Genomic DNA, 14,146 nt, shown 5'->3' on the forward strand with positions numbered 1-14,146 from the left:
TAACCTGGAACTTCCCATGCGTAACTAGAGGGTGGTGAAAGTGAATAAAAGCGAAGGGCCCTATTGGTAAGCGCTGATTCTGCTAAATGCAAAGTCTCTCGGTCCTCTCGCCGAGGCAAAGGAGGTTATAATCTATGGTTTGGAGGTGATAGTCTTTAAGGTCTAATAAACGGATGGCAGGTGGGATGCCCCTAAACATTAGGAGGTGGTGTGAGAAGATAAGTCCGCAGTAGAGGATGGCTCCAGTGGACATGGATGTGAAATCCATCACGTCGGATGTTGGCAGTGCTGGTGACGTCTCTTCACTACCAGTGTCGGTCATAAGCATTGGGCTTCTGCTCGACAGTTGCGACTTTAATGTACGTATTAAATATGAATCAAACCAGCTCATAAGTACGATTTGTAGAGTTATCTCGAACCCAGCAGCACCCATCGGGTCAGTTTAGGAACGAAATATTTTCTTTGATTTTCCACATATACAGGCTGCATTCGGTAGTTGAGGGCATGCATGTATGTGGCTATAACTTTTCGAAACCATATTTTTCAAATCACACCGACTTAGAAATCTCTAATTTCTTAAGTGCGTCCTTTCATTCGGTCATAAGGTTAGGCGTGAATTGAAAGCATCAGGCGGCTATGAGAAATCTGTTGCAAAACGCAAAAAAAAAACAAAAAAAAAAAAAAAACAGCAGAAACGTTGTGACGTTGTCCGATCGGCAGAATTTATTCAACACGTGGAAGTGACAATTGAGGAGGACCTTTCGAATTCAGGTTCTTCTTGCTTCTGAAATTCTTATCCGTTGAGTCGTTCATGAAGGTCTCAGGTATAAGTCATACGTTTTGCGAAGAAGAGAGTTTATGGCGAGGAAAACGCGAGAAGGACAAGTTCTCCGATCAAGATCCTTTCTAAACAAAATTAAGCACCCTCAAGCGCCTGAGATGTTATGGTTTTTTTCAGACAAAGAAAAAAGGTGAGCAAAACCCAAGGCTAACCACAGATATAACCAGAAACCAGAACAGACGGCTGTGTTCTTATCCTACAGAGGTTCTTGTTAGCATACACAGGAAGTTTCCAGCTACTGTTTTGGTTTCAGATGCGATATAGCGATGCTCCTCTATTTTTAAAGTCAGTATTGAAACCCTGGATTGATAGTGTATGCAGTGGCAGCCCGATTTTAGCAAGACTCTGTTCCTTCGCATCCTTCTTGTCCGATGGCGGCACAAGATTGGATGACTGAGTATTTCCATGACCACATAACACCGAAAAGACACTACTTTTCAACTGATCAGTGATAAAAGAATCACTGGGATGCCTATGACCACGAGCAAATTAATATTTAAGAATAACATTAGCTAAGAGGCCAATAGGGCATAGAGAGATGAAGACACAAGCGTAACAGCTTGGCTACTATGACCGCAAATAAATAATAAAGATCCAAAAGAACTGCTAAGGCTTTCAAGAGATGATATCTCGAAGGTCGTGGCTTGTCTAAGTAGTCATTCGCTATTTGGCAGACATTTCTTGAGGCAAGGAGTTTTCTCCCATCAATATTGTAGAAGTTGTGGTGATGAAGAAGAGGAAGAAACGGTTGAGCACTTCCTTTGCAATTGTCTAGCCCTGGATACAATCAGAGAAAGTTCTCTAGACAGATACTTTTTAAATTCTCCTATGGAACTCTCTGGCGTGGACACTGGACTAATTATGCGCTTAATAAGAACCACAAAATGGTTCTACGAAAAATAATGAATGAGGTTGCCATGTCGCACAGTGGTATCACGACGGACTTGTAAGGTCTAAGTGAGTTGGTCGTACATACCGACTACCACCATATCCTAATCTAACCTAGGACCGAAGTTCGGCCGCTTAATTCTCCAGATCTTAATAGTGTGGATTACTACTGATGGGAAGAAGTTGAGCGTGAAATCAATAATCATCCTCATAACACCATTTCTTCTAATTTACATGGCAAAAAGGCATTCCACACAATCAAGTGAGACTCAATATGGCTGGCATTTAATAGAAAGTGAGTTCCCGCTAAGATAATCCGTCTCTTCAGAGCCCTTTACTCCAAATTGGCAGTGCTCCACAACGGTAGCATCAGTGACCCATTCAAGGGACAAGGTTGTACCCTCTTTTGTTTTTGTTTTGTGGTGGGTGAGGAAGGTTCAAAATACCTTTGCACTTACAGCGACCGTCCTCGACTTCGTTGAATGGTGTAGCCACTAAAACAATCCCCCTTCTGGGGAGACTTCCTTCCCGGAACTACCTAGCTTTACTTCGGGAAGGCCCAGAACGGTGTCCATTAAATGGACGAATACTATTCACCCACGTCTGGGTCCACCATATTTGTAGCCAGCTTCATGCTAAAGGCTCGTCCTCTAATGTCTCTGTGCCATCATATCAGTGGTATCTGTGGCATGCTCTCAAGTTCCTCTCATATGGGCGTATGTATCTTATACGCTATCGAGGTTGCTTTTGCATCTGCAGCAAATAATATGTTGCGGTAATATTATACAGTCTTATGCCGTCTTGAGGACATGACTCGACCTTCTGTTATTTGTCGTCAGTTCGTAGACAGTCCACCTCCTATCGAGGGTGGTTGTACCCTGTCGCCCATTCTCTTCACCAACGTCCTAGACGACGTTATGAGCCAATTAACCCTGCATAAAAAGGGTATCGCTTGGAGTTTCACCAGACATCTTGAGAACCAGGACTTCACCGATGACATCTGCTTGTTCTCTCACAAGCTCACTGACATAAAAGCGAAGGTAGTCACGTTGGTCGCCAAACCATCACACATTCCGCATCATCTGTGGAATATTCTGGCCGAACACCATCAGCAACAACGCGCTGTGGAGAGCAACGAATCAGGAGCGTTTCCTATGGCACATCGCAATGCAGAAAGTGGCAATGGATAGGTCACACGCTTAGAAAACCATTAGATAGCATCATAAAAGTGGCACTGGACTGGAACCCGCAAGGGAGCATAGGTTGCGATCGGCCAAAGATCACGTGGCGAAAGTCGTTGATGCGCGAACTAGCAGATGCCGACATAGCATCACATGGGACGGTGCAATAACAACAACACAGAACCGTGTATGATGGAAGAGTCTTGTCGAGACCCTATGCTCCTGAGTGGGGTGAACAAGGATATAAAAAGAATATCACTATTTCGAATATGAGCCAAATAGAAACATAACTTTAGTTTGAGGCATCGCTTGAGTTTTAGAGTCATTTCGAGCGTAGCTTTTAATTGGCTTTAAGACAAGCTTACTCTGTGTACTTAAACGGCTGGCTACCGTTTTAGCTCTCCTGCCTCAAACATGCACGGAAAAAGGACTAAGTTATATCTAAAATTATTCATAAGAAATTAAGCGCCTACTAGCGACTCAAGCCATGACTTTCGGCAGTGCATTAGTTGAGCATTGAGTCTAAGTTTATTTAGCAAATACCTTCTGTATGATAAACTTCGACATAGCCTTGAGCTCATTTCAATCAGATTAAGGTGTTGTAATGAATCCAGCACACTTGCGAAAGCTTAGTGTTTACTTATCAGTCGCTCACTTTATACCCGATTGTCACGTATACGCCATGCGTGCTCAAGTACTTTTAAAGCGAACAAATTGGCTTAGTATGAGTGTCGTGTGGCAGGCAGTGCACCTTTCGTTGTTTTATTTTCATAGATTTTGTTGCTTTTTTTTGGTTTTTTGTGTGTTTTTTTCGTGTTTTTGTGTGGGGTTTTTTGTGTTTTTTTAATGTTTTTTAATGTTTTTTTTTTTGCTTTTTTATTTTTTTTTATTTTTGTGTTCTTGTTGTTCTGTTGCCACACACAAGGTGAGACACACAATTAAGATTTCACATTGTAGATAAGCGATTTTTAATTTGGACAACAACCAAACCATGTACATACGCATACATTACACGAACATACAAGCACAGTTAGCTTCTTGTACACAAATAGGCTAAGATTAAAAAGAGGAATAAAGGAGGTCACAAATCTCGAAAAGACGAGTGATTTTCTCCAAATACAGGCAAGCACACACACACTCGCACACGTACACACATTCTTGCGTACAAATTTAAATGGAAATGATTGGTTTTGCATAAAGAAGAACTCTTCAGTGCCTACACCATTTGGTGATTGGCGCATATACGCAATTAATCATGACACAGCCGTTGAGTTGTGATCGACTGTGACACATGCAAATACACACTCACACACATACACGCACACAAACGCAAAGTGCGCTTCTACGCTCGTACTCCCGTTTAAGTGGAAGTACATGGAACGATGTCTATTTTTGTGTGCGCGCCTAAGTGTGCGCGTTTGTTGGTTTTGTCGTTTGTTATCCGGTACTTACTTGCATTTTCATGGGATCCGTATTCACTTGACACATGTACTTGCCGGAATCCTCCATTTTCACATTCCGTATGACCAACGTCCACGTATTGAAGTCATTATGTGTGACTGACAATCGATCATTGTTTGTTATCACATGTTCATGTATGGCCAGAATCGCCTTTGCATCGGCCTTAATCCAAGCGACCTGTGGCAGTGTTGAGTCGCGTAGCGGGCCGAGGTTGATGTATTCAAAACATAATCGTAGATAGAATACGAAGAGGAGTGCGGTTGGCCGGCATTCGTGGAGTGGAGTGGAGTGAAGTGCATGAAAATCATCAAGATGGACGTTGGAAGAGGAAGGTGGAAGGTGCCAGTGGTGTGTGGCAGCAATACAGCCAGTTGAAGTGGGCGTTGAGGCGTAGAGCGTTTATTGATATGCATATGCACGGAAGAGTGTGTGTGTGTGATTGTATGAATGTATGATTGTGTGCGTGTGTACATGAGTTTGGTCGTGTTGTGGTGATTTGCAGTTTATTCCGTTGAGTGGGTGTATTAGCGTGAGTGTACATGTGGTTATGTTTCGTGTGTGTGTGTGTGTGTGCGTGTTTGTGGCCACAGCACAGCAGTTGCGTTCAAATTGCATTTTGATATGCGTCAATATGTGTGTGATTTTTTGTATATGTATATATATATGAATTTTTTCATTTCCATTTTATTTTTGCATATCCGATTGAAATTGGTTTAGTTGTAGTTGTCGTTTTTTATTTCAATTTTATTATTTGTTGTTTTTTTTTGTGTTCACAACACCGGTCGTTATTCGATGTTTCATTAGTTTTGTGCGCGCATTCGATAATGTTAGTGAAGCGAAAAATAAAGCAACAACAACAAAGGCAACATTAAGCCGCACATGGATAGCGCCAGTACCAGCAAAAGTGGATTCGTGCAGATGGGCGGAAGAAGTCAGCGGCCGAAAGGCAGCAGCAGCAATCGCGCGTTCGTTTTTGGTAGTTTTTGTTGTGCGTGTTTGTTGTTTTTATAGTGGTGCAACCGTCATCATCATCATCATCAACGTTTATTTAACAATTTCCGGTATTTTCGTATCACGTTTTATTTGGTGCGATTTGATTCGATTTGATTTTTATGTTTAGAGAGTCCACATTAACGAATTTGCGTACATTTCCAGTGGTTTTTGTTTAATTTAAATGTTGTTGAGGTTTTCAGTGAGTTTCGGTGTTTTTGTTTTTTTAATTTAAAAATAAAACAAAATTTTATATGGAATTTAAGGTAAATTTTTTTGTATAATTTGCAGTTTTGATTTTTATTTTTTCATTTTCATTTTTTCATAATTTAATTTAGTTTAATTTTTATTGAAATTGAAATTTAATTTTTTTTTATATTTTTTACATTTTTGATTTTGGTTTTTTAATTTTCATTACACAGGTTTTTATGAATTATGAATTTTTATTTAAATTTAATTTTGATTTTATTTAAATTTAAGTTGTTTTTCAATATTTATAATAATTAAATATTTTTTTTAATCGAGTTTTAGTTTTAAAGTTTTTATATTTTTAATTGTTTTAATTTTTATTTTCATTTTTGTTTTAATAGTAACAATTTAGTTTTAATTTACATAACAATTTTAGTTTGATTATATTTTAATTTTAATTTCAATTGTAATTTTAATTTTAATTTTAATTTTAATTTTAATTTTAATTTTAATTTTGATTAGAATTTGAATTTGAGTTTGAATTTGAATTTGAATTTGAATTTGAATTTGAGTTTGAATTTGAATTTGAATTTGAATTTGAATTTGAATTTGAATTTGAATTTGAGTTTGAATTTGCATTTGAATTTGAATTTGAATTTGAATTTGAATTTGAATTTGGATTTGAATTTGAATTTGAATTTGAATTTGAATTTGAATTTGTATTTGAATTTGAATTTGAATTTGAATTTGAATTTGAATTTGAATTTGAATTTGAATTTGAATTTGAATTTGAATTTGAATTTGAATTTGAATTTGAATTTGAATTTGAGTTTGAATTTAAGATTTCATATTTTTTCAATATTTTTAATAATTTGGGTTATAATTGTTTTAATCGAATTTTAATTTATAATTTGAGTTTGAAGTTTTTTGATTTTAATTTTAATTTAATTTTTATATTTAAGGTTAAATTTTAGTTTTAATTTAATTTTTAGGTTAAATGTAATTTTTTTTAATTTAATTTTAATTTTATTTTAGTTTTGAAGAAAATGTTAGCAATAATTTTGATTTAAATTTTCATTGTTTTTAATATTTTCAATAATTTTGGTTATATTTTAATTTTTATTTTCATTGAATTTTAATTTAAATGTGTTTTTTTTTATTTTTAATATTTATTTTTGTTTAAATATTAGTTTGATTTAAATTTTATTTTTAATTTTTCAAAATTATTTTTAAATGCAAGTAATTTTTTTTTTATATTTGTAATAGATTTTATATAATTTTTCAACAGGATTTTAATTTGATTTTAATTTTGTATTTATTTAAATTTTAATATTGATTTGAATGTTAATTTTAATTTCAGCGGTAATTTTTTTATTAATTTCAGTTTTTATTAATTTTTATTTAAATATTAAATTAAATTTCATTAATTAATAAAAAATTTGTTATACAATTTTTTTATTGAATTTCATTGCATTTGTTATTTTACGTTAAATAATTTTGAAAGTTTTCAACATTGCGCCCAATTCAGTTTTCAAAAAGATTTGAGCAATTTTACCCATTTCACCCATTTTCGGTGTCGTAGAAAATCGATTTGAGTGCAGAAGTGGGAGGAAAGTCCGCAGGTCGTTTGCGTCGACCAAACCATTCCAATTTAACCAGCCAGTCGGTTGGCCATCAGCAGACAGCCATTTGTAGTGAAGTTGTAGTTTTGTTTTTGTTGTTTTCGGTTTTGTTGTCATCATTGTCGGCGATGGCAGCATTCGGTGTAGTTCGCGCATTGTTGGCATTGTTGCCAGATGTCAACGCAATTTGACGCCGTTTTCGATTTAGAGTTTGTTTTTTAAGGACAGATTTTGTTTTTTTGTTTTTGAATTTTTAGTTGGTTTTTGGTATATGGCGTTTTTTGTTTGGTTCGGTGCGGATCATTGTTTCAGCGGGTTTTTATGGCGCATGAAAAAGGATATTTCGTGTGCAATTAGTGGATATTGGATTAATGTTGGCAACGTCGAGTTTTATTTATTATAGATTCGTTTTTTGTTGAATTTAAATTTTCGTTGTTTTTGTTTGTTTCGTAGGATGTGATAATTGGCGATATATGTACGCGGTTCAGTATCATTATTTGAGGTGTTGGTATCAATTTGGTGTTGTTTTTTGTTTGTTTGTGTTTATTAAATTAATGTTTTGTGCATTTTTTTGGTAAGTATTGAATGTAAATTTAAGTTGAAGATTTGATTTATTTTATTTATAAATTAAATTTTTTAATTTTTTTTGTTTTTCATTTTTCGATGTTTGTAATTTGATTTTTTATATTTTTCACATTTTTTATATTTTTATTTGATTATTTTATTGTTCGTTTGTCCATCGATGCAAATGTAGGAGTTTTGCAGAAAAGTTAAAATTTTGCTAATATTTAGTTAAATGTTTTGCAAAGTTTTTTATAATATAAACAGCGAATTACAGTATGAAAAATTTAATAATTTAAAAATAATTTAAAAATAAATTACGAAAAAACTCATATGGTGCAGTTGGTGCGTAGAAATAACATAGTTTTAGCTTATTAAAAATTCACATATAAAATTTTGACACTTAAAAGTATGTAAGTAAATAGATTAGTTATGTTATAGGTGGCGCAAAATTAATCATCCAATTTTGTGTTGCAAATATTTGTTTCCAAAATAAAAAAAAACTAAAAAAAAAATGTTTTGAGTGTCCGAAATGTTTATTTTGCCTCCATGCTTGGCTTTTTATATATTGCAGCTGTGCAGTTCGCAAGTGTCAAATGCGATTGACTTAAGACGCCATTTGCGAAAAATAAAAATTTTTCGATAGGATGATTAATTTTGCGCCGCCTTGCATTATACTATTGGCTTCATTAATATTTAATTATATATCAAATATGTCTATATCATTTATGTATGTAATAAAGTGTTTGTAAAGGAAAAGCTGTAGGTAAGAGACTGAAGAAGTAAAGACGCGTTAAAAATACCACTAAAAATATTTAGTTATATGTCTTAGTAGAGTTTCAGAAATCTGTACTCAATTTAGGAAAGTAAATAGATAATAGTAGCAGTAGGATAATAGGGCTTAGTAGCATGCAATGAATAACAAAAAAAAGTAAGAAAAACAGGGGAAAATATGCAACGAACCTGCATCAGCTTAATTTAAGGGGTTACATACCTACGTCCAGAAATTTCGAAAGCACAGTTTCTTAAGAATATACTGTGAAATTTTCATGCGGAAATTCCCAATATTATAGCTTCTAAAGCTCATTAACTAAGTAGAGAGCGGACCACGCGCTCCTCTACCTCAAACTTCAAACTCGGTTTTTTTGAAACTATTTTTTGCGGCACAGTCTGCATGATAACTCATACAGTTTTTAACATCTTTTGATGCAGTTTTTTTTTAATTTTCGAAAGCGTTTTCTCTATAAATTTGATTTTTCACATTTTTATTAAAAAATGTTATAAACACAATTAAAGTGTGACGTAAAACGCATACTTCTTTAAAATGACGAAAATTGCAAAATTTTTCGAAATTCAAAAATCCGGCTTGACAAACTATAACTACAACTTTATTTTACAAGAATTCATCACTTTTTTACAAATCCATCAACATTTCAAAGAGAAATGATGCAGACGGTCTGCAACTTTTTTTCATTGTACTTTGGGTCACGTGAGTTTTTATATACCTACTAATTTTTGTAAAGGAAAATTGAAATAAATTTTTTTATAAAGTTTAGGTACTACTCGTAATAAACAATGTGTACAACTCTTTTATATTTATTTCTTTTGTTATCTCTTCTTAAAACAGTTTTTATGTTAGCGCATTTTTGGCACTGCTGGACGTATGTAAGTCCTTAAAAGGTAAGGGTGAGGTATTTAAACTTTTTTGTCTTTTTTTTTATTTATACATTTTTTTAATTAGTGCATAACACCTTAAGAAGGTTTTATCAAAATTTCGGATCGGAGCAAAATTTACCAAGCTATGATTTATTATTTGCGCCTTCGTCGCTTCTGCTCGAATTTCTATTCCTACTCGACTTTAATTCGTTTTTCTCAAACGTTTTATTTTGAAGTCGAATGTACTAATATTGAAATTTTCACAGTGCTTCTGCACATAATTCGGCAGGTATTTTTAATAAGTTTTCATCTTACTCTAAAAAATTAGAAAATTCTTTTTAATTCCATGCTCCAACGTGCTAAATCTGATAAAAAACCCTTCCGTTTGGAGCGATACCTCTGCATCTCCCAACTCCTTTTACAAACACCACCGAGTAGGTATTTTCGAGGCGCCTACGGAAATTTACTGCCACTTGCTTAAATTTCAATATTTTGTAATAAAAAAATAGGATAATATTGCTAAAATGTCGCATTATTAAATTAGAATTTAGTGAATAACCTAAAGCTGTTTATTGTTTACTGAATAAACTAAATTATCGCCGAAAAAAATCTTAAAAGCATCTATTTTTATCGCCGAGGGGGATAAGACCCTAATTCATATGATTACTGCAAAAACGCGCAAAATCGTGCAGGAAAAAAAATACCCAGGTATTCCACTCGACTGTGGGCTTGCTTTCTAGGTCCAGCTACGGCATGCGGCTACCAAAGCAGCAAAGGTCACGGGAATGCTAAGCAGATTAATGACAAAAATCGGTGGGCGAACAGAGAGTAGAAGCAAGACTAATCATGGCGGCCACAAACTCAGTGCTGCTATATGGCAGCAAAGTCAGGGAAGGTGCGCTAAATTACAAACCCACGTGCAAAGCACTGGAGGTGGTGCAACGAACAGCGACTAGAGTTGGGTTTCGGGAATTTCCCGACGGGAATTCTCGAGAAATTCTCGATATTTTTCCATCCCGAATCTCGAGAATTGAAATTTTTAGCATTTCGGGAAATCCCGAATCTCGAGAATGTTTCAAGATTTCTCGAGAAATCCATTTTTTTTTTTAATTTTTGTTGTCAAATATTAAGAGAAAAAACAATTCTTTTAAAAGTAAAAGAATACACATACATATGATTAATACCTGGAAACACCAAACTGTAACGGCCATTATGTTACAAAGAATCGCACACTACATACTGTTTCGCAGAATCACATACAATTCACACCATAGTTTCAATTGCTATGCGAAAAGCCACAACGGTATAACTGTTCCATTTGTTTGTTTGTTTGTTTTTTTTTTTTGTTTTAGGGTGACTAAAGAGTAAATTCTAGATGCGTTGCTATGCTATGTCGAGGGAAAGCACTGTAACATCGAGCTAATGAAGTTTAGTTTTATGTGTTTCTTATATGTAGCAGCAGTTAAGCAATTAGAAATGCTTTGAAAATAGTCAAGCAATTTCAATTTGTTCGCAGACTGCACAGACGACGTTTGTAAATTTATATTTTGTAGTGAGCGGGTGCATTTCATTTTGTGGTACCTGATTAAGTATAAATTATACACCGTATAATAAAATATTTTGTGGTCCAAATATTACTTATTTTTAAGTTTTGAATCGACGTATCGTTGACTGTGAGTACCGGTTAGTTACTTCCTTTAAAAAACAAAATTTAAAACAAATTTTGAATTTTTAGCATTAAAAATCATGAGTTCAGAATACGAATACGACCAATTGTGGCAGCTTTTCAAGCGATTTGACGACGAAGCAACATGTTTGAAATGCAATAAAATCATTAAATGCAAGTCATCGTCAACATCTGGACTTCACCGTCACATGGAGAGGATACACAACATGAAGCGAAGGGAACATGAGGCTCCAAAAGAACAGCCACCAGCCAAGAAGACCCGAACTCTTCACAACTTTTTCAATACTTTTTCCTCGCCTGAATCGCTTGAACAAATTGTTGCAAAATTGGCTGCAAAAGATGGAATTCCAATAAACGCGATAACAAAAAGTGAGTTCATTCGTAATAGTATCAGCCGCTTAGGATTTCATCTTCCAAAGTGTCACAAAGTTTTTCTGGGTTTGGTTATGAAGTACTGCACGAAAATAAAAAGCGATTTGAAGATCAAAATTTAAAATTTTAAATCTGCACAGCGTAAGTTCAGCTTGAGCATCGACGGGTGGACAAGCGTGCGAAACCGACGTTACATGAACATCCATATATATTATGACGATGGACAATCTGACAACCTTGGCCTGGTTCGCATTCAGGAATCATGTCCCGCTGAAAAAGTATATGAGCTCGTAAATGCAAAGCTTTCAGACTTCAATATAAAACTACAGTCCGACATCGTGGCTATTACAAGTGATGGTGCCAGTGTCATGATCAAATTTGGGAGACTATCACCAGCGCATCAACAGATTTGCTACAATCACGGCATACCTTTGGCGGTCATGGAGGTAATGTACCAGAAACGAAAAGTCTCAAACAGGATATACGATAGTGACGTAAGCGATGGAGACGATTCGGATGATAGAGGCTCCGATGAAAATGAAAACAATGCAGCCAGTACTTCATTTTCCGACATTAATGCGGAAAACGCTTCCGATGACGAGGACGACAATATCGTATTTGTTGCTGACAAGACGGTCACTATAAAGTCTGCATTTGAAATCGTAAAAAAGGTTCGCAAGATAGTTTTGAAATTCAAGAACTCGCCTGTACGGAATGCCATCTTGCAGAATTATGTTAAAGAGGTCGAGAAGAAAGAGCTTTTCTTGCTGTTGGATTGCAAAACACGTTGGAATAGCCTGGAAACTATGCTGGCCAGATACATTTGCATCAGCAAGCATGTTCGTAAGGTGCTCGATACTCTTAATTTAAATTTTATGGCCACTACTGACGCAGAAGAAAAGTATTGCGAGGATATCATAAATGCTCTTAAACCTATACGTGTTGCTGTAGAAGCACTTAGTCGCCAAAATGTGAACTTACTTACTGCGGATTCTATTCTCAAATTTTTGTTCACAAAATTGGAGAATCAGCACACCGAATTGGGCAATGAATTCTTATCCAGCCTAAAAAAAAACATAACAGCTCGTAGATCTAGCCGTTTGTTATCGGCCTTTAAATATTTACACGATCCAGTTAACAGCTCTAGTGACAAATCTGAATTTTTCCACACCTGTTCTAAAACAGAATTGATAAAAGAAGCCGAAAATTACTTGGTTCGTCTATTTTCTACGAGCATTCAAGAAGACCAAGCAGTGTCTAGTTCTGACGATGATGACGTATTTGCAACTAACAACGTCGATGAAGAAGATATGGCGAAACAGCTTGAAAAATACGTTCAGCAATGCTCAAAACCGAAAGCAGACATTGCGCAACATGCCGCGAACCAGATGTTTCCGTCGCTTAGAAACGAGTTAAAACTATATGAAAAAACTGGAGAGAAAACACAAAATGTTGAAAGACTGGTTGGGGGTTTTAACACTGTTAAGCCAACATCGACTCAAAATGAGAGGAATTTTTCTACAGCGGGTAATTTTGTGTCCAAAAAGAGTACGCGATTGTCAGACGAATCCATTGACAGTCTGTGTTTTTTAAAACACCATTTTGGGAAATAATGTTTACAATCACTTTTTTCCCCTATTTTAATAAGTATAATCTTGAATTATTTTTGTTTTGAATTTTTTTGTAATTATTTTTGTTTCACTTTTTTGTTTGCAATAATTGAAATAGTAATATTTTCAAATATTTTTTTATGTAATTTATACTTTAATAAAAATAAATAAAAATAATATTTTATGAAATTCATTGCTCTTACGCTGGTTTTAGATTTTTTTTTTTAATTTTTTAGAATTTTTCCCGAATTTTCGAGAATTCTCGAGAAATCTCAAAAATTATTTTCGGGAAATCCCGCATCTCGAGAATTGAAATTTTCGTTATTTCGGGAAATCCCGATTCTCGAGATTGGGATTTTCTCGGGAAATACCCAACTCTAACAGCGACACTAAGTTGAGTCAAACTGCAACTCAAGGTCAAAGTCGAGGACACATAAATTCCGACTGTTAACACTCGCAAAATGTTGGGTGTAACCTTTGACAATTTGATCACCTTCTCTGCGCACACAACCGCAATTGCCACTAAAGTCCAAAATCGCCCACAAAGAAATCTTGGTGCTGACTTTTCAGTCAATTTTCCGGCCGGTTCTAAACTACACTGCGCCTATATGGTCGCCTGGAACTGGTGGCATGCAGTGGATAAAGCTTCAGACTTGCCAAAACACTGTAATTCGGGCGGCCTCCTCAACACCTTCACAACGAGGCACAGATGCTCCTTATGAAGGATCACAACAAACTGCTCAGCAAACAGTTTATGCTAGGGTACTACCGCACGTTTCAAGTTTTCAGCTAGAGCCGCCTCCTAGGCACGCCAGGAGGCACCTCTTCAATTACGCCGATGAGTGCCAGGACAAAACGAACGGACAATACTGGACCGAATAGTGTTTAGTCAGACAATAAACGACATTCATCGGGAGACACTTACCGTACCATCTTGTTAAACTCGTGACCCTCGAAGGCTGTTATCGGAGTCCAACCACTCCCCCATAGCAGGTGAAGAGCTCCAACTACCTCGCGAGACCCGCGTAACCTTGGCACAATTACGTTCTGGGTACTGTAGCCAGTTAAACATACTAAACATATGTCAA

The 14,146-nt window shown here is 35.6% G+C and overlaps 1 protein-coding gene across 1 annotated transcript in view; it reads right to left on the bottom strand.

Moving 5' to 3' along the window:
- LOC128857056 (matrix-remodeling-associated protein 5) overlaps nt 1-14,146 on the bottom strand; it is a 128,088-nt gene that overhangs the window by 31,669 nt on the left and 82,273 nt on the right. Inside the window, exon 5 of the mRNA XM_054092595.1 lies at nt 4,363-4,548. Within this exon, the coding sequence (XP_053948570.1) occupies nt 4,363-4,548 (186 nt within the window). The remainder of the gene's footprint in view (nt 1-4,362; nt 4,549-14,146) is intronic.

This window comes from Anastrepha ludens, chromosome 3 (genome assembly GCF_028408465.1).
Source record: "Anastrepha ludens isolate Willacy chromosome 3, idAnaLude1.1, whole genome shotgun sequence".
In the NCBI taxonomy this organism is placed as follows: domain Eukaryota; kingdom Metazoa; phylum Arthropoda; class Insecta; order Diptera; family Tephritidae; genus Anastrepha; species Anastrepha ludens.